Source organism: Ovis aries, chromosome 18 (genome assembly GCF_016772045.2).
Source record: "Ovis aries strain OAR_USU_Benz2616 breed Rambouillet chromosome 18, ARS-UI_Ramb_v3.0, whole genome shotgun sequence".
In the NCBI taxonomy this organism is placed as follows: domain Eukaryota; kingdom Metazoa; phylum Chordata; class Mammalia; order Artiodactyla; family Bovidae; genus Ovis; species Ovis aries.
Genome location: NC_056071.1, coordinates 28108716 through 28136426, shown reverse-complemented (window position 1 = coordinate 28136426; position 27711 = coordinate 28108716). Strand labels below are relative to the sequence as shown.

Sequence of the window (27711 nt, the reverse complement as noted above, 5' to 3'; positions counted from 1 at the left end):
AACCAGGGGGTGTGTGACACACGCCCTCCCGCCCCAGTCCGTCTGCACTTGTCTGCATGCACACGTACACGGAGCTCACGCGTGAAACAGTGTTTCGGTGGGCCCCTGCGCCAGTCCCAGCAATCCCAACAAGTCCCTTGGTTTGTTACATTTTTCTAAAAGTGAGCCCAAGATGTTTTCTTTGGCCTCTAACAGGGTCGCATTCAGTGGGCAGAGCTCCCGGTCTAGGTCCCCCAGGCAGATCTAAAGAAAATGACAAAGAGCTCAGCAGCCTCCATGTCAGGGATCCTGAGTGGGAGAGACTGGGGAGGACCTCATGTGACGTATCTATAGGGACACTGGAGACAGACACTCACCTGAAGGGTGACCCAGATTAGATAGGAGGGGCGCTTGCCTTTCCTCCACCCCAAATGGCAGGTCCAAGTTTCAGGACACACCAAGGACTCCCTAATCTTATTGGGTCTACCTGGCAGACTCATATAAACCACAGCCACCACATGGCAGTCTCTCTGCTCTGTGTGGAGCAAACACATTCAGCATCTTACTGAATTCTCATAACAACCCTTGGAGATAGATACCATTATCCCAGTTTAACAACATGGGCAAGCTCATACATGTGTCTGGCTTGCAGTAGAAGGGGACCCTGACCACAGGCACTCCCCTCCGCCCCCTGACACACACATAACCTTTCTCCCACAGCTGCCAGGGAGCCTGGACCCAAGTTCAGGCTTCAGGGGCACTTCCTTGGGGCAACTACTTTCCTGCTCCCATCACCTGGTTCACCCTCATTGGTCCCCAGCTTTGGGGCAGTGGGAAAACACAGGCTTCACCTAGGTAGCCCAGGAGTCTAACCTAGCAGGTCACTCTCCTCTCTGAATCTGTCCTCTCATTTATAAAAGAACTTTCCATCACACACCTTGCAGGGTTGTTGTGGAGCTGATGAGAAATAAGAAGTAGGGATGCTGGCACATGGTAGGTCTCATTAAATATTTGCTCTGTCCCCTACACATTGGTGCTAGACGGGGAGCTTCCTCCCTAAAACACTGCTCCCCTCAAAGGCTTTCATCAGCTGCACCCCTCAACGGTTCCGCGAACCTCTAAGATCAGGCTTAAATGCTCCCTACATTCCGGCCTATATGCTTTTCCAGCCTCACAACCACAATCCCTCTGCTGGGGAGGGAGGTCTTCCCAAAACCCAGCTCAAAGGCCTAACCTAGCCACCCCACCCCCACCCACTCCACCAAGCCCTGTTGGGCTACACCCACCCACCCACACCCACACATCCCCCCACTTCCCCACACCCCCTTCCAGCCCATCTAAAGTTCATCCATCACACACACACACACACACACACACACACACACCCTTCCAGCCCATCTAAAGTTCATCCATCACACACACACACACACACACACACACACCCCTTCCAGCCCATCTAAAGTTCATCCATCACACACACACACACACACACACACACACTCTTCCAGCCCATCTAAAGTTCATCCATCACACACACACACACACCCTTCCAGCCCATCTAAAGTTCATCACACACACACACACACACACACACACCCTTCCAGCCCATCTAAAGTTCATCCATCACACACACACACACACACACACACACCCTTCCAGCCCATCTAAAGTTCATCCATCACACACACACACACACACACACACACCCTTCCAGCCCATCTAAAGTTCATCCATCACACACACACACACACACACACACACACACACACTCTTCCAGCCCATCTAAAGTTCATCACACACACACACACACCCTTCCAGCCCATCTAAAGTTCATCACACACACACACACACCCTTCCAGCCCATCTAAAGTTCATCACACACACACACACACACACCCTTCCAGCCCATCTAAAGTTCATCCATCACACACACACACACACACACACACCCTTCCAGCCCATCTAAAGTTCATCACACACACACACACACCCTTCCAGCCCATCTCAAGTTCATCCATCACACACACACACACACACACACACCCTTCCAGCCCATCTAAAGTTCATCACACACACACACACACACACCCTTCCAGCCCATCTAAAGTTCATCCATCACACACACACACACACACACACACACACCCTTCCAGCCCATCTAAAGTTCATCCATCACACACACACACACACACACACACACACCCTTCCAGCCCATCTAAAGTTCATCCATCACACACACACACACACACACACACCCTTCCAGCCCATCTAAAGTTCATCCATCACACACACACACACACACACACACACACACACACACACACACACACACACACCCTTCCAGCCCATCTAAAGTTCATCCATCCTTTCAGTCCCTCCAAGCTCGGGCCTCTCTCCTACAAAGCCTTCTTCTCGACTCCCTCGCCTCTACAGCGCTTCCCACTATTCTACCCGCGCCCATGAGACCGGGAGCTCCCAGAGCGCAAGGCCAGGGGGTCCTCTACACTCTTCGATCCTAAATTCCCAGGCCGGACGCTCCAGGAGCTCCGCGGCCCGGCGGACCAGGACGGAGCATGATTCTGGACCCGGGCCAGAGGCTCGTCGGAGGCCAGCCGGGCGGGGCTGGGCGGGGAGAGCCAAGCCCAGGGCCGGGGAAAGAAGCTCCTTCTCCGCGCTGCACTCCCGGCTCCTTCACACTTGGGGGAGGGGGAGGCAGGAAGTGCAAGGACAGCGCAAGACCCGGCCCAGGGAGCCTGAGGGCCAGGCAGGCTGCCTAGAGGCTGGGGACCGGGGCGAGGGGCCGGGGCTCGGCGGGGGACCGCGTAGACCTGCGACCCCGCGACTCCGCCCGCAGCGCCCTGGCCAGCCTGCTTTCCAGAGGAGGCACACTGAGGAGGGCGAGAAACTGAATACATCGTGAGCAAGCCGCGCTCCGTCCAGTTGCTCAGACGAAGAGATTCCCCGGGAGAGACAGACGCGATCTGCTGCACCCGAGGTGGGGAAACGGGAGCTCGAAGAGCGTGTAAGAGGCTTATTCCGGCTATGGGCAGGGTGCGTAGCGGAGTCGAGGGCTGGGGAAGGCACCCTGAAGGCGCGGTTTCGCTGCCCTAAGCCCACCCCTGTCCTAACACCAGGAGAGTGGGGGGCGACCCCTCCCGGCAGAGCCTGGAGGGAGCGGAATCTGCAGAGGTGAGAAGGGGCTGAACCTAGGCTGGAGAAGCCGGGAGGGGTGGCAGGGCCGGCCGGCCGGGGCGGGGCAGCCACCCACCTGGTACAGATCCGTGGGCGCCCGGCGCCAGGACCGAGAGGAACAGGAGCAGGGGGCGCAGCAGCGGCGCGGGGCTTCGGGGACTCGGGCCGCTGGGCATGGCCGGGGCCAGGCGGCCGCCGAGCGACCCCTCGCACACGCTCTCGTCCGTCCCGTCCGTTCGCTGCCCGGTCCGGGTCCGGCTCAGGACATGCCCGACCCGCGTGCAGCTCCCGGAGTCCTGGGCCCGGACTGCCGCCCGGCGGGCGGCTGCACTCGGCTGCGAGCAACAAAGGCTGCAGGGCCCGCCCCCTCGGCCGGCTGCGGAGGCAAAGAAAAGACTGGAGAGTGAGAAGAGGAGAAAGAAAGGGAAGGAGGGAGGGAGGGAGAAACGCCGCGGGCCCCCGCCCCGCCCCTCGGGCTCCTTCCCCCGCCCCCGGCCCGCCCCTCCCGCCCAGGCGCGGCCTCGCCCCGCCCTCGCCCCACCCTCTCGGGCCACTCCGGGCCGGGGCCGACTGCCCACCGCTCAGGGGCGGAGCACTGGGCAGGGCGCACGCAGCGCCCCCCGACGGCCGGTCGGCCGCCCACCGGGCCGAGGGCGCCGTCTGGCGGTGGAGCCAAGAAGGGCCCTCCTGTCCATAGCCCGCCGGCGCCCCTCAGAGAATCTGGAATTTCTGGAATTTCTGCCTTGTCCCTAAACTGTGCTCGCGGTGGCGCCCTTCGGTGCACTCCCGGGGCTGCCCTTCTAAAGAAGAGGGACATAGACGCCCCGGGAGGGTCCAGGGTCTCCAAAGCTAGCTGGGGAGAGAGGCCCAGACTCTTCCCAAGGGAGTATGTTTCCTACTTGGGGCAGGGTCCCTCAATTCCTCCCTGCAAGTGTGTTTGCCTGAAGGGAAGCACAGCATTTGGCCCATGGGCTGGAGCCCACAGACTCAGCAGGGGCCTTCTGGGAGCTTGGAAGCCTGCCAATCCCAGCCTCGCATCCTCAGCCTCAAACACCCACCATCTGTCCTGTGGCCCCAGCCCTGATTCTAGCTTCCTGCTCCCTCCCTCGAAGCTCCCAGAAGCCCTTCCCCATGTCAAAGAACACTCCCACCCTTCACCTTCTGCTTCACTAAACCTGGCCCTACCCTGAGGACCTTCACCTCTTGTTCCTCAGGACAGTGGTGGCCTGCTTTCTTCCCCTGACCAGCCTTTGTGTAGCCTCCTGCCGCCCACATACCTCCTCCCTGTTCCATCTCACATGCACTCATTCTGGAAGTTCCCATCTGGCTCCTTCACCCCAAGCCCTGCTGTCCTTGGGGACAAATGCAGCACATGGCTACACAGTTGCTTGACCTCCTCATCTCTAATGACCCGTCCCTCCACCTTAGCCACCAGCACTCCTGGGCTCCCTCCTCCCTCCACTGCCACAGCCTAGGTTCTGTCACCCCCAACAGCCCACTCTGAAGTCTCCCGATCAGATGCCCCACTCTCAGAGCACATCCTGATGCCTTTCCCATCCTCCCTGAATAGTCACAGTAATAATATGTGCTTTTCTTCCTCCTTGGAAGAAAAGTTATGACCGCCCTAGATAGTATATTCAAAAGCAGAGACATTACTTTGCTGACTAAGGTCTGTCTAGTCAAGGCTACGGTTTTTCCAGTGGTCATGTATGGATGTGAGAGTTGGACTGTGAAGAAGGCTGAGCGCCGAAGAATTGATGCTTTTCAACTGTGGTGTTGGAGAAGACTCTTGAGAGTCCCTTGGACTGCAAGGAGATCCAACCGGTTCATTCTGAAGGAGATCAGCCCTGGGATTTCTTTGGAAGGAATGATGCTAAAGCTGAAGCTCCAGTACTTTGGCCACCTCATGGGAAGAGTTGACTCATTGGAAAAGACTCTGATGCTAGGAGGGATTGGAGGCAGGAGGAGAAGGGGATGACCGAGGATGAGATGGCTGGATGGCATCACTGACTCAATGGACGTGAGTCTGAGTGAACTCCGGGAGATGGTGACGGACAGGGAGGCCTGGCGTGCTGTGATTCATGGGGTCACAGAGAGTCGGACACGACTGAGCGACTGAACTGAAATGAACTGAACTTTCTTCCTCCAGTCTCTTGTCAGCTGTCTATGCCCACTGCCCCCCCCCCCTCCACCCCCACCCCCGACCTTCCCCTCCTAGCTCCACTCACTTCCCTCCCTAGCTATACTCATTGCTTGACTTCTGGCCCTTGCTACTGTTGCTGCTATCATTGCTTGACTTCTGGCCCTTAGCCAACCACTTTCCATTTCTCCCCTGCTCCTAACAGCCATCGACCTTGCTGCAGGGACAGTTCACACCACATCCTGCCCCCCACACCCCCAGGCTGGGCACCAAGCATCTATAACTGGCACCCATGCATTTTCCCATCCTCTGGACACAATGGAGCAGGCACCTTCCAGTGGTCAGAGACAAAAGCTTCTGCCAGGCCGCTCCAAGGACCTTGCTCTAGGTGTTCCCCTCTTTCCTTGGTCTCCACTGGCTCCTGTTCATTCACTCAGTTGCATCTGACTCTTTGTGACCCCATGGACTGCAGCATGCCAGGCTTCCCTGTCCATCACCAATTCCCAGAGCTTGCTCAAACTCATGTCCATTGAGTCAGTGATGCCATCCAACCATCACTGGCTCCTGACCCTTAGTTTAAAAAAATTCTGGTCTCCTTCCAAGTAAAGATATGGATTATACCCCTCCATAAATGAGTGGTCGCTCTCTAGTTCCCACCCCACATTTCTGCTCTTTCTCAATCTAACCTCTCCAGACCTCTCCAGAAATCTAAATTTCGCCTCCTCCCGTTTGCATCTCAGGCTCACCCCCTCCACCATCTTCCACCCTGGTGCCAGAGCCACAGGACCCTTCAAGTCCTTCTCATCTTGACCTGCCCAGTACATTCTAGAGATGTCCTTCCCCTCTACTTCTTAACTCCACCCTCATCCACCTGGCAGACCGCCTTCTCACAGGTATTGGGTATTCACAGGGAACAAGAGGGTCATAGTTGCTGGAACTCTTTCTGGAGGAGGGCCACAGGCTAGTAGGCAAACATGTAAACAAGACCAGCTGCTAAGAGGCGCTATGAAGAAAATAAAACCAGGAGTTTAGAGGGTCTACTTTCCAAGGGGTCAGTCGAGAAGGGCCTCCCGAGGAGGTGATATTCACCAGTCATGTGAGGGTGAAAGGGAAGAGTTGGACGCACACTTGGTACATCTGAGTGAGACCTGTCTTTTCGGGCTCAGCTTATACATCACCTCTCAGCAAGTCTTCCCCCACTCCCTTCTCAAAGTCCCCAAGCATCTTTGCAACCCCCATCATGGCTCAAATCACACTGCATTGCTCTTGTCTGTTATGTCTGCCAAGCCCACCACACTGTGAGATGCTCAGGCCGTGCCTACTTTGTTTTGTGATCTCAGCCTCCAGCACAGGAAGCCCCAGAGAGGGAAAGGATCTAGGGGTGGGCAGGACACACAGTCCTCCCTGGCCAGTACCACAATCTGCTGTCCTCACTCCTCTGGGGAGCTGCCAAGGCCAAACACAGATTAGAGGCTTTTCTGAAAGGCAGCCTACTTGTGGTTTAAAAACACAAGCTGACAACAGTCCTCACCTATTGCCATCTGTGTCCCAGGTCCTGGCCTTTACTCTGTCCGCAGTCTGCTGGGCTGCCTTCATTTTAAGCCTCCTTGGGAACTATCCTGGACACCACAGGATACAAAAGGATTGTGAAGTTTAGTCCTGCCCTCATGACACAAATAACAATCCAACCAGAAAAATAAGGCCAGCCAACTCCAACTCTGGGGCGTAAAGTTTACATTTTGAACAAAGCAAGAGATTTGATATTTCAACATGTAATTGTTCAAAATGTCAGGTATCCAATTAGAGTCCACCCCCGCCACCCCTGCCAAATCTTGATTGAATTAATTTATTTTTTAAATGATTGTTATCTATGTAGCCCAACATCTCCAGTAAGATTTAACTGAGCTAAAACACTACTAGAAATGGATCAAGTGAAATAAGAAACTAGACTCATTCTACTTCTATATATTCACGTATATATTAATGGATTGCTTAAAAATTAGCCAGGAGAGCACGTGTATTTAAAATCATAAATGAATAGATATCAATTTTAAAATGAAGCGTATGATTTTAAAAAATACTATAAAACCTCTTTGGGCCTCTACTTATCTGTCTAACGGAGATAGTGATTGCTACTGTATTTCAGAGTTTTTTGAGCAGTGGCTCTCAGCTGGGGGTGATTTTGGCTCCATGGAATTTTGCAATGTCTGGAGGTGTTTTCTGTTTGTTTGTTTTGTTTTTATTGTCACAACTAGGGGAAGGTGCTCCTGGCATGTGACAGGTAGAAACCAGGGATGCTGCTAACATCTTACAATGGACAGGTCAGCCCCCCACCGCCAACAAAGAATTATCCAGCCCAAATGTCCAAGTGCCAAGGTTGAGAAACTCTGGTCTAGATGATTAAATAATTTGAAGGCACCTGGAAGAGTAAAAGGTCTTTTGTATTTTGTTTTATTTTGCATTTTTTTGGTAAGGCAAGCACAGGATAAACATTCACACTTTTACAAACAGTGAAGAGTAACTCTTCCCTCCCAAAACTGACCCCTGGTCCCTCGGTGCTCCTTCCTATGGGCCATTATTATCTCAGTTTCTCCTGAACCCTTTTAGAAAAATTCTAGGCAAACACAAAGTTCCATTGAGCACATCTGGTGGCCCAGTCACTCTATGCCTTGCTTTTTTCATTTACCCACACAGCTCAGAGATGGGAGATGGGCCAGCATCCTTTCTCATGGACCTGCAGCAGCCTTATTTTAATAGCTTCTTAGCATGTGGCACATAAACCAGAATGTAAGCTTCATGGGGGCAGGGAACCTCTGTCTTGCTCACTAATAGGCTCTTAGAACAGCAGCTGACCTACGACACACATTCAGTAGCTATTTTCAGTTATCCAAATAAATGTTGGATGGTTGACATTCCATCATGTGCATATGTCACCCATCTCCTACTGGGGGGTATTTAGATTATTTCTCATCTCTTGCTGTGACTATCCTCTGTGCATATGCGTGAGTACAACTGTTGGATAAAGTCCTAGAACTGGGGCTACTGTCAAGGGCATGTGTGTTTGTAACTGTGATAGATAAGAATTGCCAAATTAAGGGCACAATTCTAAATGCTAATTTAGGGTACAGATTGCTAAACAGGGATGCCTAAAAAAGCGCCCCCTTCCATGGGACAGCAACTGGGCTGAGTAAGAACTGGCTTTGAAAACGCACAAGTTGATTGACTTGGAAAGGGGATGCTGAGTAGCTGCCATGGGACTGATTAGCCATTGTTCTGGAAGCCCTGGAGACATGGGTGTTCTGAATATAGTCCCATAGTTCAAAGCACTGGGGCCTTTGCCTGCCAACTACCCAGCTTAGGAGGGGGGCCTGACCCCACACCGCCATGAGGGACAGCATCCCAGGAGTCATGGACATTATCCACATGGAAATTTCAAAACTGTCAGTCAGCTCAGGGGACAAAGGTCCAAGAACAGCTTCCACTCTCGCCAGCAGCCATCTGGGCAGTGAGAAGGATGACTAGACAGAGGCGAATTGTGGCAGTGGATGAGTGCTGAATCCCATGTGTTGGCACTCTGCTTTTACATGCAAGGTCTCACATCCTCCTCCTCCCAACTCTGGGAGTGGACACTATTATATCTTCATTTTACAGATGGAGAAGCTGAAGCACGAAGAGGCCAGGTGGTTTGCTGAACGTCCCAGCACCCAAGTCCCTGAGTACCTCTGCCTCTTGGATTGCCAGTTTGAGCTTCTATGCATCAAAGGACCTGCTTCTTCCTGGCTCCACCTTTGGGAGTTGTTTCTAAGTCTGCCAGATGGCTAGATGTGTGGAACAGGCCACTTCCCCTTCACTAGAGAGTCACTGAGGCTTGCATTTAGGAACACCTCCCAACTGTCAAGGGTCAGGAGCCATGCTGATTTCCAAAGGGACCCTCAGGAATGGCCATCAGATTATTTCCTGCAGTCAAATCTTATCTTCACATCTAGCCCATGAACTCCCAGATGGCCAGGGCCCTGTCAATTGGACTGAAGACTAGCAGATCCCAGAAGACTGTTATGTGGGAGGCTGTGTCCCCAGCCTGACATTCACACAAACCTTAGATCTCTTACTGCCCCACACTGCAGCCTTGGCTGTTTTCTTCTTTTTCTTTTTTATAATTTTTTTTCCTTCTTCTTGCTATTGTTTCTTCTTGCTATTGTTTCAGCAAGGGGTGTTCCAAATCCTTGTGTCTGGAAATAATTTGAAAACTTTTTATGCTTTTCTATTATATTTATTGAGTTTTTGGAAGCTCTTTCTGTTATTTATCCTATAACATTATTTCATGTATTTTATTAGTTTTTATAAAGAAAATACTTGTTCCAACATCTAAAAATCAGAACCTTTGCTGGTAATAAGATCCTGGATAAAATAAATGACATGGGTCATTTTTATTTTTCTTTTTTAATCAATAAATCATTTCACTACTTTATTTATCCAACAGATACTCACTTGTGCTGCCTGCAGTGGTGCTTAAATGAATAAAAACAGCATGATCCTTATTCTGAAATTGCTATTGCCAATTTTAAAAATGAAGTTAGTTATATAATTTGGGGGTCAGAAGCATATTTTTAAGACGAAGTCAATAGCAAAATAGGCAGGGAAAGAAGTTAACAGATGTGCCTACATCTAATGCTTTTCATAAAGCAAACATTTCTCCATATTTTAAAAGTCCTTAAATCCAATATCAAAAATTAAGAGATCAGAAGAGACCTAGAGAGATCAGAAGAAATAGAAAATTATCAAATAAATGATAGAAGAATCTTTCTCAGAAGTGAAGCACATGCATTTCTAGACTGAAAGAGTTTACTGGCATCCAGTACAACACGTAAGAAAAGACCCCTACCGAGACACACAGGTTCCTTGGTGGTTCAGATGGTAAAGAATCTGCCTGCACTGCGAGAGACCTTGGTTTGATCCCTGAGTTGGGAAGATTCAGTGGAGAGAAGGAAATGACAACCCACTCCAGTATCTCTTGCCTGGAGAATCCCATGGACAGAGGAGCCTGGCAGGCTACAGTCCATGAGGACACAGAGCTGGACACGACTGAGCGACTAACACTTTCACTTCCAAGACACAACATCTTGATGTACCAGAACTTGTAGGTACTAGAGAAAATTATTCCCAGAGGTGGGAAGAAAATGGTCACAAAGACTCTGTAACAGAATGGCGCCAGAATTCTCTCCAGCAGCCCTATTAGCCAGAAGTCAACAGAGCAATGCCTTCAAAATTCTGGAAAGTAGTTTCCAACATAGAACTCAATTCTCAGGCTCTCGATCAAGTGTGAGGGCAGAATACAGCCATTTTAAGATATTGAAGGTCTCAAGACATTTGTTTCCTATGGTCTTTTTCTCTGAAAGTTACAGGAGGCTGTGCTCCACCCAAATGAGGAGGTAAACTACGAGAAAGACCTGGGAACTAGGCAACGGGTCATCTGACACAAATCACATTTGTCAGGAAAGACAAATTCCATGTGTTGGCGAAGAAAGGGAGTCTCCATAATAATAGTAAAGGAAAATTCCAGAATCACAACTGTTCAGAAGGCCGAGAGAGCCACTAGTCCCCACTGGAGCAGGAAGTCAGAGATACAGATGGGAGGTCTCAAAAGAAATGAACAAAACCCACAGAAATAGAAGTTGCCTTATCTATACACAAGAACCCACAAAGGCCTAATTGCAAACCATCTGAATGGACAATTCCAAATTCAATGGTAAAGATAAGACCCACAGGCTTGGCTCAGATTAACTACTACTCTGGGCTGACTGGCCTCAGGATCTAGAGATGTTCTCAGGTAAGCTCCACATCATGATGGAATGAGTGACAGGCTCTGCAGTCAGATTGGTTGGGTTTAAGTCCTCCCTTTGCCTGGAACTAGCTGCATGCCCTTGGGCAAACTGCTCAATTGTTCTGAATCTTATAACCTTAGTAAATAGGAGATCAAAACAATGATCTATGATATTATATCAACTTATTAAGATGATATATGTAAAACTGCTTTGTAAACTAGTATTAATACAGTGGAAGTTATCCAGCAACCTCTGCCAACCCAACTCACCAAATTTTGCCACATTTGTCTGTGTTCCTCCAGAATTCCAAAGGTGGTGGTGTTAGGAGGTGGGGCCTTTGGGAGGTGACTAGGTCACGAGAATGAAGCCGTTGTTAATGGGCTCCATGAAAGAGGTCCCAGAGAGCTCCTCCTCCCCTTCCTTTGTGAGGACACAACCACAAAGAGAAGTCCGCCATCTGGAAGAAGGCTCTCACTTGACCATGCTGGCATGTTGATCTTGGACCTCTAGCCTCCAGAGCTGTGAAAAATAAATCTCTGTTGTTTATATGCCACCTGGTCTACGACGTTTTGTTTTAGCAGCCCAACTGGACAAAGACAGCCAATCTCCTGGTAAAACATACAGACTACTGCCCACGGCATGCTGATCCCTTGCTACTAGTAGAACACACTCTCCCACTCTACATCAAGTGTGGCGTTTTGGACCAACAGCACAGGCATCACCTGAGAGCTTGTGAGAAATACAGCATCTCAGCATGCCTCGAACCTGCTGAACTGGAATCTGCATTTTCACCAAATCCCCAGCGGAAAGGTGGGCACCTTAAATACTGGTCTAACGGGCCCCAAACACTTCTCTTCCCACCAAACAAGCTGCAGGCTTCCCAAGAGCCACCTGAATGGGTTTACAAGCCAGTTTATCCTATTGCTTTTGCTATTATATTATGAAACATAATTAAATAGATAAACCCAGACCTGAGTACAGAGGGAGAGTTGTTTCTAGGAAACCTAGGCCGGATGCTTTAGGAAGGCATGAGAAAGGAGGATGGTCTAGAATTACAGCTCAGCAGAGGAGGCTTCTGGGAAGGGTTTAATAGCTGGAGGTACTACCTGTCAAGGCTATGGTTTTTCTTGTGGTCACGTATGGATGTGAGAGTTGGACTGTGAAGAAGGCTGAGCGCCAAAGAATTGATGCTTTTGAACTGTGGTGTTGGAGAAGACTCTTGAGAGTCCCTTGGACTGCAAGGAGATTGAACCAGTCCATTCTGAAGGAGATCAGCCCTGGGATTTCTTTGGAAGGAATGATGCTAAAGCTGAAACTCCAGTACTTTGGCCACCTCATGCGAAGAGTTGACTCATTGGAAAAGACTCTGATGCTGGGAGGGATTGGGGGCAGGAGGAGAAGGGGACGACAGAGGATGAGATGGCTGGATGGCATTACTGACTCGATAGACGTGAATCTCAGTGAACTCCGGGAGTTAGTGATGGACAGGGAGGCCTGGTGTGCTGTGATTCATGGGGTCGCAAAGAGTTGGACACGACTGAGCGACTGAACTGAACTGACTGCCTGTGGGCATACCTTAGGGGTCACGCCTGAGGACACCAGGTCCTCCTCGTTTACTCTGAGTCAGCCCTGTACTTCCCCCAGTACCACCACCCCCAGCATTATAGCTGTTCCTTGCCCTATCCAGGTGTTCTTTATCCTGAACTAACACTGGGACACTTACACAAGGGATGCATTACATGAATCTTCTTATTAACCCTGGAGCAACCCCATGAGGGAAGTTATTACTATCCAATTTACAGGCAAGAAAAACAGAGATTAAGTCACTTTTGTGAGGTCACATGGTAACTGGCAGGGCAGGACTTGAAAGGAGGTCTGCCTCCAGGTACCAGGCTCCAACCATGACACTGTTGATGGCAACAGACACCAAGAGTTTAGGGAAAACACAGATGCTGCAGAAACATTTGAGAAATGTACATCCCCACCAGCAATTAAAGGGATGTAGATCCAAGCAACCGCAGAGCACTTTTCACCTGTCAGATCTGCAAAGGTTTTTGTTCTTTTGCAATTCAATTTGCATTTATGTCAAAGTAATATGCGTTCATGGTTTACAAGAGTCAAACGGTCCAACAGGCACACAAGATGAAAAACAGCCGCCTCTGCCCTGGCTCATCGCACACCCACCCAGGCACACTCTGTGGGAGGAAGGGATGCAATTCCAAGTGGTGGCCTGAGCCAGGCCACTCCTGCCGTGGCCTTCACTTTCTGTCCCCTCCACTCTTTCTCTGGGCTCTCCAGGGCCTCCAGGAATGTTGCCCTGATGTTCCACTGATCTTCCCAGTACAGTGAAGCAAGGGGCTGGGTGGCCCAGATTGGGAGTGGAAATGGGGAACAAGAGGGGGATACATAGCAAGAACCCAAACTGACCCACACCCCTTAACACAGCCATCTGTAATCTCACTTGGGGTGGGTGGGAGGAGGGAACCATTCCAAAGGGAAAACCAGCACTAGCCACATCATTTGTAGAAAACTCTATGTGGAAGTGCTATTTCTTCACTGTAGTAACAACAATAAAGAGATTTTATTTTTACTTTTTGGCCATGCAGCACAGTATGTGGGATCTTAGTTCCCTGACCAGGGGTTGAACCCATGCTCCAGGTACTGGAATTACAGAGTCTTAACAACTGGACCACCAGGGAACTCCCGAGGGATTTTTTTTTTTTTTTTTTTTGGAAAAGAAAAATAAATATATCCCCAACCTGTCACCCTCTCCCACCAAAAACTACGTTCTCTTGGGCGGATCCCCAAACATGTAGGTTTTTAGAGCACTGTCATCAGCATCACAGGGAAAATAACAGGCTCTTCAGAGCGAGGTTTGGGGTCAATTCCTGGTTCTGCTGTGGGATGTGCAACAAACCCCCTTTCTGAGCCTCTGCTCCCTCCTGTGTGAATGGAGATCACATTTCCTGCCTCTCGGAGGAGCTGGAGGACGATATGTGTAAAAAGCCTGGCACTGGGCTGGGGGCATAGTAGCTGATCAACCAGGAGGAAGGCAGCTGCCTCCCAGAAAGCACCCTGGCCTCAGTGCTATGCTCTTCTCTGGCTCCAGCTAACCTCTGGGGGACACTTCCTACAGCCCTGAACTGGTAAATCCACCGCCAGCACTTGTCACTCTGCCCCTCCAGCTCTGGCCTTTTTAAAGGCCCAAACAAGGCCTTCCCATAACCATAACCCATCCTACTAAGTGTACTCACAAGTGCTCAGAGAATGAATCCTTACAGCCCAGAGCTCATAGCTCCCCACCCTCCCTTCCTGCCCCTCCGGGTGCCTCTGCCTCCAACTCTATCCCAGTGGCCCTCGTTCAGTGCTGACCACCCCCGGCTGAGCTCTCCTGTGACCTGTGGGCTCCTGGGGGTAGAACGGATGCTGGTCCAGCTCTGTCTCCATCACAGCACCCATCAAAGGCTGAGACCGCTGGGCAGGGTCCTGCAGGCCTTCACCCCATGGTTCTTTGTTGACCTCCCACCATGACAAGGGCGGTGAACATGACAAAGACAGGCCTTCCTTTCAATGGACTAACTTTCTGGTGGGGGCAGATTTTTTAAAATGTCAACAAATACATACACTCTGATTGTGACAAGTGTTATAAATAGAACAGGGTGATCATACAGCAGTGCAGATGAATGAGCTACTGCTATACTCTACAGTATGGATGAACTTCACAGACCCATGCAGCCAGGCACTAAAGTGTATACATGTGTGTTTCCACTCATATAACACACTAAAACAGCCCAAACTAATCTGCGCTGTTAAAAATGAGGATAGTGATTACTCTGGAAGGAAGCACGGGGACTAAAGGGACATGAGACATGAGGGGGCTTCTGGGGATGCTATTCATGTTCTGTTTCTTGCCGTGGGTGCTGGTTACATGGTTGTGTTTTGTATGTGAAAATTCATCAAACTGTATGCATATGACACGTGGGCATGTGCACATGGATATTATACTTCATTTAAAAGTTGGGTATTTTTTAATCCTCGGGGGATGAGATGGAGACTTGAGGGTAGAGGTGGGACTTGGTGATATGGGTAGGATAGTCAAGGAGGACTTCTTGGAGGAGGTAACATCTGATATGAGACTTATGTGTTAAGAGTTAGTTTTGAGATAAGACAGTCTCTTGAATAAGTGACTGGGAAACTGGACAGACACATGTCAAAGAATGAAATTAGAACATTCCCTGAAACCATATACAAAAATAAACTCAAAATAGATTAAAGGCCTAAGTGAAGTGAAGTTGCGTCAGACTCTTTGTGACCCCGTGGACTACAGCCTACCAGGCTCCTCCCTCCATGGGATTCTCCAGGAAAGAATACTGGAGTGGGTTGCCATTTCCTTCATCCAGGGGATCTTCCTGACCCAGGGATGGAACATGGGTCTCCCACATTGCAGGCAGACACTTTAACCTCTGAGCCACCAGGGAGTGGGACTAAAGGCCTAAATGTAAGACCAAATACTATAAAACTCCTAGAGGAAAATATAAGCAGAACACTCTTTGACATAAATCACAATAATTATTCTTTTTGATTCATCTCCTAGAGTAAGGGAAACAAAAGCAAAATAAAACAAATGGACCTAATTAAACTTAAAAGCTTTTGCATAACAAAGGAAACCATAAACAAAATGAAAAACAACCTACAGAATGGGAGAAAATATTTGCAAATGATGCAATTGACAAGGGATTAATTTCCAAAATATGCAAACAGCTTACACAGCTCAATATATAACCCCCCCAAAAATCCCAATCAAAAGATGGACAGAAGATCTAAATAGACATTTCTCCAAAGAAGACATATAGATGGCCAACAGGCACATGGAAACATTCTCAACATTACTAATTATTAGAAAATGCAAATCAAAACTACAATGAAGTATCACCTCATACTGGTCAGAATAACCATCATTAAAAAGTCTACAAATAATAAATGCGAGAGATGGTATGGAGAAAAGGGAACTCTCCCACACTGTTGATAGGAATGTAAACTGGTGCAGCCAGTATGGAGAACAATATATAAGTTTCTTCAAAAACTAAAAATAGAATTATCATATGATCCAGCAACCCCCATTCCTAGGTATATATTCAGAAAGGAGGAAATCTCTAAATCAGAAAGATACATGCACCCAATATTCATAGCAGCACTATTTACAATAACCAAGGCATGGGTGTGGAAGCAACCTAAGTGTCCATTGACAGATGAATGGATAAAGATGTGTGTGTACACACACACACACACACAATGGAAAGTTATTGTCATAAAAAAGAACAAAATAATGCCATTTGCAGCAACATGGATGGACCTAGCAATGATCATACTAAGTAAGTCAGACAGAAAAAGACAAATGTGATATCACTTACGTGTGGAATTTAAGAAACAGATACATATCAACTTACCTATGAAACAGAAACAGACTCACACACATAGAAAGCACACTTATGGTTGCCAAAGGGAAAAGAGGGTGGGCAGAGATAAATTAGGAGTTTGGGATGAACTAGATACATGAAGTAGATGAAGCAGATACATACTACTATACATAAAATAGATAAACAACAATGTCTTACTGGATAGCACAGGAAACTATATCCAATATCTTATAATAACCTATAATGGGAAAGAATCTGTAAAAGAAAAAAATATATATATATAACTGAATCACTTTGCTGTACACTTGAAACATCGCAAATCAACTATACTTTAATAAAATACATGAATAACTTTCAAAAATAAAAATTTTTAAAAAGTCAGTCTTGGAACAAACTAGGGAAAAGCACCCCAAGCAGAGGGCCTGGTGAGTGCAGAGTCCCAGAGACAGGAGAAAATTTGGTACCCTGGAGGGACAGCGGAGGCTAGTGCAGGTGGAGCCTCGCACAGAAGTGAGTGCAGGTTGGAGGGCTACTAGATGAGATTAGGGAGGTGAGCTGGCCCCAGATCAGGAAAACCCTTATGGTCAGGGAAGGAGTGAGGAGTTTATTTTAAATAAGATAAGATGTCCTAGAGCATCACAGAGGCATGTGATCTGGCTTACCTTATGACTGCCACAGGGAGAGGAGATCCTGGGCTGAAGCACCCCAAAGATCATCCATGAATGAATGAAAACAAGATATACATAGAGAACTCTTAGCCTGTGAGAACCATAAGAGGTTTTACAGACCATTTTACAGACAAGAAAACTGAGGCCAGAGAAGGCAAGTCACTTGCTCCAAACCACAAAGCAAGCTAGTAGCCAGGGCACAGAGACTAGCAACTCAGGCTACCTGACATTCAATGACAACTCCCATAAAAGGAAGAAAAATTCCTAGGCCACCAGGGCCCACTAAAGGGAAACTCTGGGAAAGTATGATCTAATTTTGCAAACTTTCTATCAGATTACCGGTTCATCTGGGCTCTGGCCCAGACTGTGTGCATGCTAAGTTGCTTCAGTCGTGTCCGACTCTTTTCAACCCTATGGACTCTAGCCTGCCAGGCTCCTCTGTCCATGGGATTCTCCAGGTAGGAATACTGGAGTGGGCTGCCACACCCTCCTCCAGGGGATCTTCCTGACCCAGGGATCAAGCCTGCATCTTCTGCATTGTAGGTGGATTCTTTACCACTTAGCCACAGGGGAAGCCCCCTGGCCCAGACTAGAACTGGGTAATTGGGTTAATTTCCTCTCTTGTGACTACCGGGGAGAGAATCCCACTTGCTTCAGATTCTCTATCTCCCAGGCAAGGAAGGTCTGGCAGTGAATCTGCCTGTGGTCACTGATTAAGGATAGGAGACACCGTGAAGACCTGCCCTCTGGAGACCACGTCCCCGCTCCTGGCGGTATGTTGTCCCAAAGCTCCTAGGAGAGCAGGAAAGAAGGAAAGGGCTCCTCAGAGTGGGAGCTCCAGACTAAAGCCAATGGGGGACTGACTACCATAGAGAGGACCTTCAGCAAAACAGGAGGTCAGAATGAGGGGAAGGGGGTTCTCTTAGCTTGATCAGTTTTCCCATGACCCTCACAAGAGGTTATCATCTTCCTCCTTTACAGGTAGGCAAGGTAGATCAATTAGCCCCAAGACACACGGCTGGTAAGTAACCTAAAGGGGACTATGGTCTCTCCCTCTCCTGGGAACCCTCCCATCCTTAAACCCGACCACCTTCCTTGAGCCTCCTGCCCTAACACTCACTGAGTTATTACCGTGCTTTTTTCTTTTTTAATGTTGCACTTTCCCCTATATGAGATCATCTTATTTACTTGTCTTTAAATCTCCCAGGAGAAAATATGTTCCATGCCTATTGCTACATTCCTAGTGTTTAGCAAGGTGGATAGAACATAGAAGGTATGCAATAAAAAATTCTGCAAGTACAGAAGGAGGTAGTTGCGGGAAGGCCTTTCTGAGGAGGTGACATTTGAGCCCAAGTGCTGAGAAAGAGCCAGCCATAAGAAAATCTGGCCATGGGAAGATCTCGGCCACTTTGAGACCGAGAACGGAACAAAAGGGGAGAGGGGATGAGGAGTGCCCAATGCTAAAACACAGCTAGAAAAATACCTTTACCAAGAGGAGACCGGGGTTGGGGGACCATTTAAGGGAGCAGGGCTGGAGGCAAAGAGACTGCCAGTCCCTGCTATTTGGTCCCAAGCAACAGTCTCCCGCTGAGTATTTCCGGCCCCGCACAGGCTGAAGGTGGAGGGGTATGCTGCTTCCCAAGGCGAAACTTATCGGAACCCTTCTCCAGTCCTGAAGGTTGAACCGGTGCGGGAGGCGCTCTGTTTCTAGCGTTGCGTCTTCACTCAGCGACCCACGCACAGCCGCGACCCTGAGCCCACGTGAATCGTAGAAGCCTTCTCCTCCGACCTGACCTCCCGGCCCCCAAGTCTCAGCTTCTGGCCTCCACTCTGGCTGAGGGTCCTCAGTTCTTGACGAAATCGAAGGTAAAGAAGTAGCCAATAGAAATACGGCCTGGAAGCGCTTAGGGCAGGGCGCGAGTGCAACTGACCAATCAGGGCAGCTTTCATCCCTTTAAAAGTGCTGCCGCGAGGTGCTGAGCACCGCTAGTCGTCCCAGTTTAGCCGCTGGCTTTGGAGTGTACCTGCGCCGATCCCTGAGCTCCACCAACGGCGATGGCGTCAGCCAGAGGCAGCTGTCGCATGGCCCGCGCCTTCGGGGCCGTGCTCCCCCTGAACTGGTTTGGAGATGCGTCGTCCAGGCAACCCTGTAACAGTTCGGTGGGCAACGGATCTGAGAGCACTCGCCCGACCTGGGGTCCCCGCAGCCTGGACGGCCTGGAGGGAGTGGCAGAGGCTGGAGCGGCGCTGGCACTGCGCGCGCTGATCGCGGGCGCCTACCTGGCCCTGTGCGCTGTGGGGCTGGTGGGCAACGTGCTGGTGCTGGTCCTGGTGTGGTCCCAGCAGCGGCGCCGGCGCTCGCTGCTCAACTGCTTCCTACTCAACCTTGCAGCCACCGACCTGCAGTTCGTGCTGACACTGCCCTTCTGGGCCGTGGACATGGTGCGCGACTTCAGCTGGCCCTTCGGGGGTGCCATGTGCAAGGTGGTGCTCACGCTCACGGTGCTCAATATGTACGCCAGCGGCTTCTTCCTTAGCGCCATGAGCGTGGCGCGCTACTACGCGGCGGCGAGGGCGCTGCGCCCCGGCCGCCCGGGCACCCTGTGGGCCGTCTGCTTGTGCAGCTTGCTCTGGGCCACCGCAATCCTGGCCACTGCACCCACCGCCCTGTTCGCCACAGCGGCCAGCATCGGGGGCGAACGCTTGTGCCTGCTGCGCTTCCCCGACGGCGGTCCCGACTGGCTGGCCTTCTACCATCTGCAAAAGATCACCGTGGCCTTTGTGCTGCCGCTGGTCACGCTGGGCACCTGCTCGCTGCTGCTTCTGCGCTTCCTGCGGCGGCGGCGGGTGCGCTGGCCACCCGGGGTCCCGCCCCGACGTCGCTCCCGGGTTACCCGCGCGCTGGCCTGCGCGCTGCTGGCCTTCGTGCTCTGCTGGCTGCCCGACCAAGCGCTTACGTTCTGGGGGGTGCTGATCAAGCTGAGCGCGGTGCCCTGGGACCGCGCCTACTTCCTGGTGCAGGCCTACCTCTTCCCGGTGTCCATCTGCCTGGCGCACTCCAACAGCTGCCTCAACCCGCTGCTTTACTGCCTGCTGCGCCGCGACTTCCGCCAGGGCCTGCAAGAGCTGTGCGGCTGGGCCAAGCACCCAGCGGACCTCCGACCCGGCTCTGCGACAGCCGCGCCCCAGCTACGGGGCTCTCTGATTAGGCCTGAACCCGGAGAACCACACCTCTCAGTAAGGGCCACACGCCGCTCCGTCAGTACCAAGAGTGATGGGGCAGATTAGGCCAGTTAGTATTGGAGTGATGATGTCAAGGGACAGTGCCTGACTGGAGAAGCAGGCCCTTTGGCTGTGGAAATTACTTAAGCCTGGGAGTTTATCACTAACCTTCTGTGCAACCCAGGGTGAGTCCCTTTCTCCCTGGCCTCAGAGTCTTCTTTCCTATAAGGAGAGGTGAGGATTAGATGAATCCTGGGGACTCCTCTGTATCTAGCCCTTCGATCCTCCTGGCACAACCTCTGCAGTGTGAGCCCCATTCGTTGACCTTTAAGGCACTTAATCCGACTCCTGGTTTATGTTTCCCTTTGTTATAAGGGAGCTGTGAGAGAGGGATGTGAGTGGTTTTTGGAAACCATAGAGTGGAGGGATTTCAAGGTTATGAGGTAGCCATTGATGGCTCAAGATTTCTGAGCTTTCATCTGCAAGGCCTGCCTGCTATTTGTTCTCTCTAGATCCTGGGGGCTTGACTGACCCAAACATCACTCATCTGGCAGTATGCTGTGACTGAGCTGTTGCATGAAAAGTGGCTGCAAGGAGCAGTCAGGAGGTCTGGAGCTATGTAGCTGGTGGGGGGAGGGGGGAGCAGTGGGTGGTGAGCAGTGACCTGAGTGGCCCACATAGGACAGAACTGGGACCAGTGGGAAAGAAGTCATGGGAAGCGGATTTCCATCCCTCGTTATGGCAGGCCTTTCCCATTTTTGAGCACCTGAGCTTCATGGGTGGTGAGCTCCCTGTTCTAGAAGTCATTACAACAGAGACTGATGGAGACAGAATTGATGCATCAGATAGGGGTGTGGAGCTGCTGGATGATTTCACCAATCTCTTTGAGCCTGGAGACCCTGTGACTGATATGGGACAGGTGGGAATGTTTGCATGCTACAGGCCTTAACAGTCAACATCTTTTCCCCTCGCTCTCCAAAGGCATCACTGAAGATAAATCAAAAGGCAACTGATTTGAATTCCTTCTCTGGTAGACAGCACTGGATCTTCATATTGATGCAGAGCTACCATAAGGCATTCTCAGCACACACCAGTTGAGATTAGGTGGTCAGAGGTCAGAATTTGTGTTTGCATCCTTGCAAAGACTTGCTCATAAATTTCATGCCTGATGTTTCCGATAGAGGAAGACGATGCTTTAAAGTAGAGGAAAAAACCTATTCCCCACTGCCTGGTGTCCAAGTCCGGAGCCCACACAGGATCTTGGGTCAACTCAAATGTCTGTGATTTGTCATCCCAGAGCAGTCGGAAGGGGTGGAGGGGTGAGGCCCACAGCTAACCCCTGGTGGAATGAGAGGCCCTGTGCCTCATGGTGTGGGTGATATTATGACCCCTCTAAAGGACCACAATACAGAAGAATCTGTATTCCTTGGAGTACTTGTCCACTTAAAAAGAAAATAATATTTTACAAAGTAAAGAACTGCAGTGATTCACCGGTAGCTCCAAGCCTTGGTTATTTTTCTCAGTGTTATTTTAAAATTGAGTCATTTGCAGCTTATTTCTCTCTCACATGCAGAGGAATGTTTTGTGGGAGCAACAGGAGGGATGAAGAGTCACTCCTGCTGTTCTCATTTGTCTTCCTGCAGCCCATCCCCCACTGTCCCTGGGACCAGCCCTAAGAACTAAAAGGGTGGGATATGGGGTGTTCTCCTAAGAGAACAGGAGAGTGGTGTGGGAGCTGCAAGTGCTCTAGATCAGAAATAATAGCTTATTAAATAGAACCTGAGGGCAATGGTCATTTCTAAAATCATTCTGTTTAAAGAATACTGTAGAAAGTTACACTAATGACTCCACAAATACCATACAGTGGACCCTAGGGTGTGGGAGGCAAAGACATTAAATTTGGAGTCAGCCTGTTCAGAAGCCCTTGATCTGTCCTTGCTATGTGCCTTAAGCGAGTCACTTTGCCTGCCTCAGCCTTGGTTTCTTTATCTGTATAATGAGTGGGGCTGACCATTTCCAGATCAATGATTAATTTTTACCCCCTCTGTGTTCTTTTGTATTCACTCTTTACCTGCAAACTCTTTTTAGGGTCATTTCTTGCTACAACACAATTCATTAACTCTTAGTTCCTGTGAACTGTTTTCCTTTATCGAGGTGAATTTTACTGGCTCATGTTGTCCAAGTATCCTGTTGACCAGCAGAGGACTATGGCTCGTGTGGAGGGTCTCATCAAATGCCCATATTGTAGTCTCACCCATATTGTAGTCTCAAACCGTGGGCCCAGCTCTGAGCTGGAGCTTGAGGCTTCCCCTGCAGCTGCCATGTGTGTGGAAATAGGACCCAGGTGTGCCCCAGAGAGACCACCCTCTGTCAAGGGGGCGTTCAGCACAGTCCTGACACCAGTACTGAGGGGACAGTGAGGAAGGAGGCAGGCATGAGGGATGGGGCACTCTGAGAAGACAGTGCAAAAGAGTAACCTATAAGAGTGTGATATCACTAGATGTCGAGAAGAGGGGCATGTGCGGAAATGCAGAATAAGTGAGATTTTTGAAGGGAAAGAACAAAACCCCCAAACTTGTTGAGCAAGAAGAGCAATGATCCGGCATTGGCTGAGTGCTTGGCAATGAGGCAGGCACAGCGCTTTGTGCAGGCCTGGTCTTCAAAAAGGATTTTGAGGTATGCAGTATCATTTACCTTGTAAGGAGGGAATGAAAGCTCAGAGAAGTTAGGGAGCTGCCTGAGGTCACACTGCTTGTGAGGCAGCACAGCAAACATTCCCAACAGCAGCTCCCTGATTCCAAACCCAAATTCTTACCTGCTTTTGGCTCATCTGCCAGCTGCCAAGAAGAAGGGGGTAAAAGTGCTCAGAGAGGCCAAATGACAACTTGTGTCCTGGGCACAGAGGCAACGAAGGAGCCAGGTGCCTGCAGAAGAATAGGTGATCTGAATGAGCACGTGGAGCCTGGGGTGGTCATGGTGTCAGGTAGGGCAGAGGAGGAGGAGGGGTGATGGCCTGAACAAATCCCAAGGATATGTGACGTTGTCATTATCCCAGCACATCCCAGCCCCCTCAGTGGCCTGTAGGAGAGAGGCAAGGGGGATGCTCAGACTTCCAAAACCCCTCCAGGTGGGTGGAAGTACAGAGCCATGGACTCTGTGCGAGGAGACAGGTGGGCAGCTGCTGAATGTCATTTTCAACTTGCAGAGGTGAGCCCCTTCCCCTTGGAGCAGCTGGGCCCCAGCGCCTCAGCCTCGGCATGCTTTCTCTGCTGAATTCTTCCTTGAAGAGGACAGCACACTTCCCTGCACCCCTCGCCTGTATCACACACAGCCTGGCCTGTTTGTGAGACCCTCCTGACCTTGGCCGCCTTTCTCTCTTCCCTTTAGGACAGAGGGCCAGCTGAGCCTTCCTTTCTCTTCCAAGTCACCTCACCCCCAGGTCCTCCTTGGAGCGTTCTAAGTGTTGGAACCCCAGGCAGATGTTGCAGGCCTTTTCTCAACCCTAGCATGCTCTCTGTGAAAATTTTTGGGGCCCCCATGTCCCACTTTGTGTCCCTCCCTTGTGCGCCTTGAACCTTTTCTCTGTTTTGGCTCTTAGCGTTCCACTCTGCCTGCCTCCCTGCCATTCCTCTGCCCACCTTGGAGGACAAGGGCAGGCACACAGGTTTTCCTGGTCCCCTGTGCAGTGTGCTGCCCACACAAGGACAGCAACCTGGATGCTGAGTATGCTTCTATTTCTTCTTCAGCTGTAAACCATAAATACCTGTGTCTGAGTCTTGCTTGTATTGCTTATACGGTAGGCCCTCAATAAATGTTTGGTGAATGAATGAACACTGTTGTGTATGTCCTCACTCTCCTGTTTCCCTGTGTATGGTGTGGTCTTTTGTCTCTTTCCCCTTTCCTCAATCTGAGCAGGCCGTCCAAAGCCTCCCCTGGGTTCAGGAAGACTCCTCCTAAAATCCAGGTTCCTGTGAACTGGGTCGGCTGGCCGGGCTGTCTCTGGATCTACCTTCGTTCACCTATTTCATTCCTCAGACCTTCTTTATATCATCGTCTCCATTCATTCTCACAGTATCCTTGGGAACCAGGGCACATTATTCCCATTTCATGGAAGAGCAAACTGAGGCTCCAAGAAGCGAAGTGGCATATAGCCAATGGGCAACAGAGCTGACATCTTCCCAGGCCTGCCACCCTTCCTGCCTCTCATATGAGTTGTCAGACTGGAGTTAATCAAGACAAATGATATGAGTGAATGAGGAGACGGCTCATGGCTCACTACCTTCCACAGTTGTTTTATCTTAACAGGAACCGATTAGATGTGGGGATTGTAGACGTGGGGGTTGCAAGAGGAGAGTGGCCTTGGGCTGAAGCAGAGACATCAAGACACTGGGTGAAAAATGGAGTCTGACCACTGACCTATACAAGGCCACCCTTGGCTGAATTCTGACCTCCTGAGAAAAAATGGGAGTGACTGGATGGGAAAAGTCAGACTCTAGCAGCTGGAGGAAAGGATGGGAGGGAAGAAGCTAGAGGGTGCAAATGTAGACAGCTCTTTCAAAGTGGCCCGTGATGGAGGCTGGAGGGTGAGAGGTCACAAAGGGCTGTGAGGGACAGCAGTGCTGATGGGAAGGAGAGATGGTGGGGGTTGAGCATGGAGGAGAGGGGGCTGATTGGGGAATGACAGTGTGTGGGGATGAGAGGGTTCAGAGTCACTGTGGGTTGGGGTTGGTTACAGACAGCATGATGCTCAGGCTGACAACCTTATTTGAAAGCAGGTGCTACTATGCATTGAATTGTGTCCTCCCAAAAAGTATACTGAAATCCAGCCCCAGACACCTGCGAGTATAACCTTATTTGGATATAGGGTCCTTGCAGATGTAATCAAGTTAAGATGAGGTCATCCTGGATTAGGCTTGGCCCTGAATCCAATGCCTGGTGTCCTTATAAGAAGGCCACATGAAGACAGAGAGACACACAGACGGGAGAATGGCATATGCAGATAGAAACAGAGATTGGAGCGAACCATCTACAAGCCAAGTATTGCCGGCAACCCCTTGGAAGCTGGAAGCGGCAAGGAAGGATTCTTCCCTAGCGGCTTCCAAAAGAGCGTGGCCCTGCTGACACCTTGATCTCAGCCTTCTACCCTCCAGAGAACTGTGAGAATAAATTTCCATTAAGCCACCTCATTTGAGGGCTTTCCAGGTGGCTCAGTGGGTAAAGAATCTGCCTGCAGGAGACGCAGAAGACTCAGGTTCAATTCCTGGGTCAGGAAGATTCCCTGGAGGAGGGCATGGCAACCCATCCCAGTGTTCTCGCCTGGAGGATCCCATGGACAGAGGAACCTGGTGGGTTACACTCCATAGGATTGCAGAGTCAGACACAACTTAGCATGCATGCACCTCATTTGTGCTAATTTGTTATGGTAGCCCTAGGGAACTGATGCAGACATTCTATGGGCTGAGTTTGCCTGCGGAGGAGGGCTGGGGACGGTGGGGAGGAGTGCTCACCCTCTGGCTGAAGTCCGCAGCCCCGGCTCATTCCTTCCAGCCTCCCTTAGTAAAGAGCAGCCTGAGCAGGTTAGGCACATGGATTCACTCCACGTGGTCTAACATGGAGCCTCAACAGAGGGCTTGGGCCCAGGGAGGCTGGTGCTGAGTGGGGGAAGACAGGCAGCACAAAAGCAAAAGGGGCGCTGGTTACAGTAGAGGCAGTGGCCCTGGAGGAGAAAGCACAGGCCGTGGGGTGCTTCTGGGCTGGGTGACCTCGAGCAGGTCACCTGACCTCCCTGGGCCTCAAGGCCCCCACCGATACTGAGACCATGCTCCCCACAGCACTGGCCCCCTGTGTAGTCCATTCCCAATGCATGACAGGACTCCTTACCTACGTTTTCATTATAGCCATGGGGGTCAATTTCACCTTCAGCAAACATTTCTGGAAGGCTGATTGTGTCAGGCTCCGGGGACAAGGACACACACACACACACACACACACAAGTAATTTATGGCCAGAGACTGACAGGCTGGGTTTAAAAAATAACCTCATATATACAAACACACCTAAACATAAGAGCAAAAACAGGTTGAAACTACAAAGCATGGAAGATGGCACACCAAGCAAGTAGGAATCAGAAAATAAAATGGCTGTACTGTTCCATTGGTGTGTACATTGTTACCATCAGGAAAAGGGATCTGAAGGCATACATGCATAATTAGGGAGAAAGAAGATCATTATATAATGATACAAAATAACAATTCTCCAGTAAGATATTTTTTAAAGTTTAGCTTATATTCATATAATGTAACAATTGGTAGAATTTTAAGAGACAAATGGATAAATCCACAGTCATGGTGGTAGGTTTTTAACATCCCTGTCTCAGTAATTGAGAGTTCAACAGGCTAAAAACAATTAGGGTATAGAAAATTTCAACACCACAATTAACAAGCTTGATCAAATGGATAAGTATAAAACCCTGCACCTAACAGAAAATAGGCATTCTTTCCAGTGTTCATGAAATACTTAAAAAAAATTGACCGTGAACTAGTCATAGAACAAGTTTCAACAAAAACTTAAAAACAGGCCTAGTTTCCAACCACAGTCCAAGGAAGTTGGAAGTCAATAACAACAAAGTCAAGAAAACAAAATTCGATGTTTGAGAAAAAGTTTCCAAATAATGCAAAACCTAAATTGTGATGGAAATTAGGGAACATTCAAGACTGAGTAATGAAAACACGAATAACTAACATCCACTGTTTGCTGCCAGATGCCCTGCTGTTACCAGACCCCATTTCCCAGATAAGAAAGATGAAGCATGGAGTAGGTGAATAAATTGTGCCAGATTCCACTGTAGCTACCTGGCGGAGCAGAGCATCAAAGCTGGTCTGGAGTTCAAGTTCATAACTGCATGTCAAAACCCATGGGAGGTAGCTAATGTGTTCTTAGCTGACATAACCGTGAGGCCTTCTTAGAAACGAAGTGATAGCCCTCCCCTGCACCCGGGACATGGCTCTCAGGTTCCACTCTGCCAGGCTGTCATTCCAGCGTCAGCAGTCTCATCTCTGCATCCCCTCTAGAGCTTCTTTCACAGGGAGCCCTGTCTCTCACAGTATGCCTCCACGCTCAGCAGTCTCAGCCCTCTTTCTTTGCTTACAGTGGCCCCCAACCCGGGAACCCCTCCTAATCTCAGCCTACATCCAGGCTCAGCCCAAAGGATCCTTTCCTGTATCATTCCTAACCTCTTCAGACACTCCTCTGGGCTGTAAACTGCAGAGCTG

At 50.0% G+C, this 27711-nt stretch overlaps 2 protein-coding genes across 5 annotated transcripts in view; one reads left to right on the top strand and one right to left on the bottom strand.

Annotated features, from left to right (window-relative positions):
- The window catches only part of ADAMTS7 (ADAM metallopeptidase with thrombospondin type 1 motif 7), a 57587-nt gene extending 54018 nt beyond the window's left edge, over positions 1 to 3569 (bottom strand). The window contains exon 1 of the mRNA XM_027957147.2: positions 3248 to 3569. Within this exon, the coding sequence (XP_027812948.2) occupies positions 3248 to 3347 (100 nt within the window). The 5' untranslated portion in view covers positions 3348 to 3569. The remainder of the gene's footprint in view (positions 1 to 3247) is intronic.
- On the top strand, positions 2608 to 24271 carry LOC114109018 (relaxin-3 receptor 1-like). 4 transcript variants are annotated; one of them, XM_060401691.1, is made up of 3 exons: positions 2608 to 2974; positions 6052 to 6204; positions 8963 to 24271. In XM_060401691.1, exon 3 carries the CDS (start codon positions 19274 to 19276, stop codon positions 20504 to 20506), a length of 1233 nt encoding a protein of 410 aa, XP_060257674.1. In that variant the 5' UTR covers positions 2608 to 2974; positions 6052 to 6204; positions 8963 to 19273; the 3' UTR covers positions 20507 to 24271. The 4 variants fall into 4 exon arrangements, with proteins under 4 accessions (XP_060257674.1, XP_060257671.1, XP_060257672.1 ...); XM_060401688.1 differs by lacking the exon at positions 6052 to 6204; XM_060401689.1 differs by having other exon boundaries at positions 6052 to 24271.
- The last annotated feature ends 3440 nt before the right edge of the window (positions 24272 to 27711 follow it).

Bases quoted from the DNA above. Each gene is read 5' to 3' on its own strand.
- LOC114109018 (XM_060401688.1), top strand. From the start codon at position 19,274: ATGGCGTCAGCCAGAGGCAGCTGTCGCATGGCCCGCGCCTTCGGGGCC.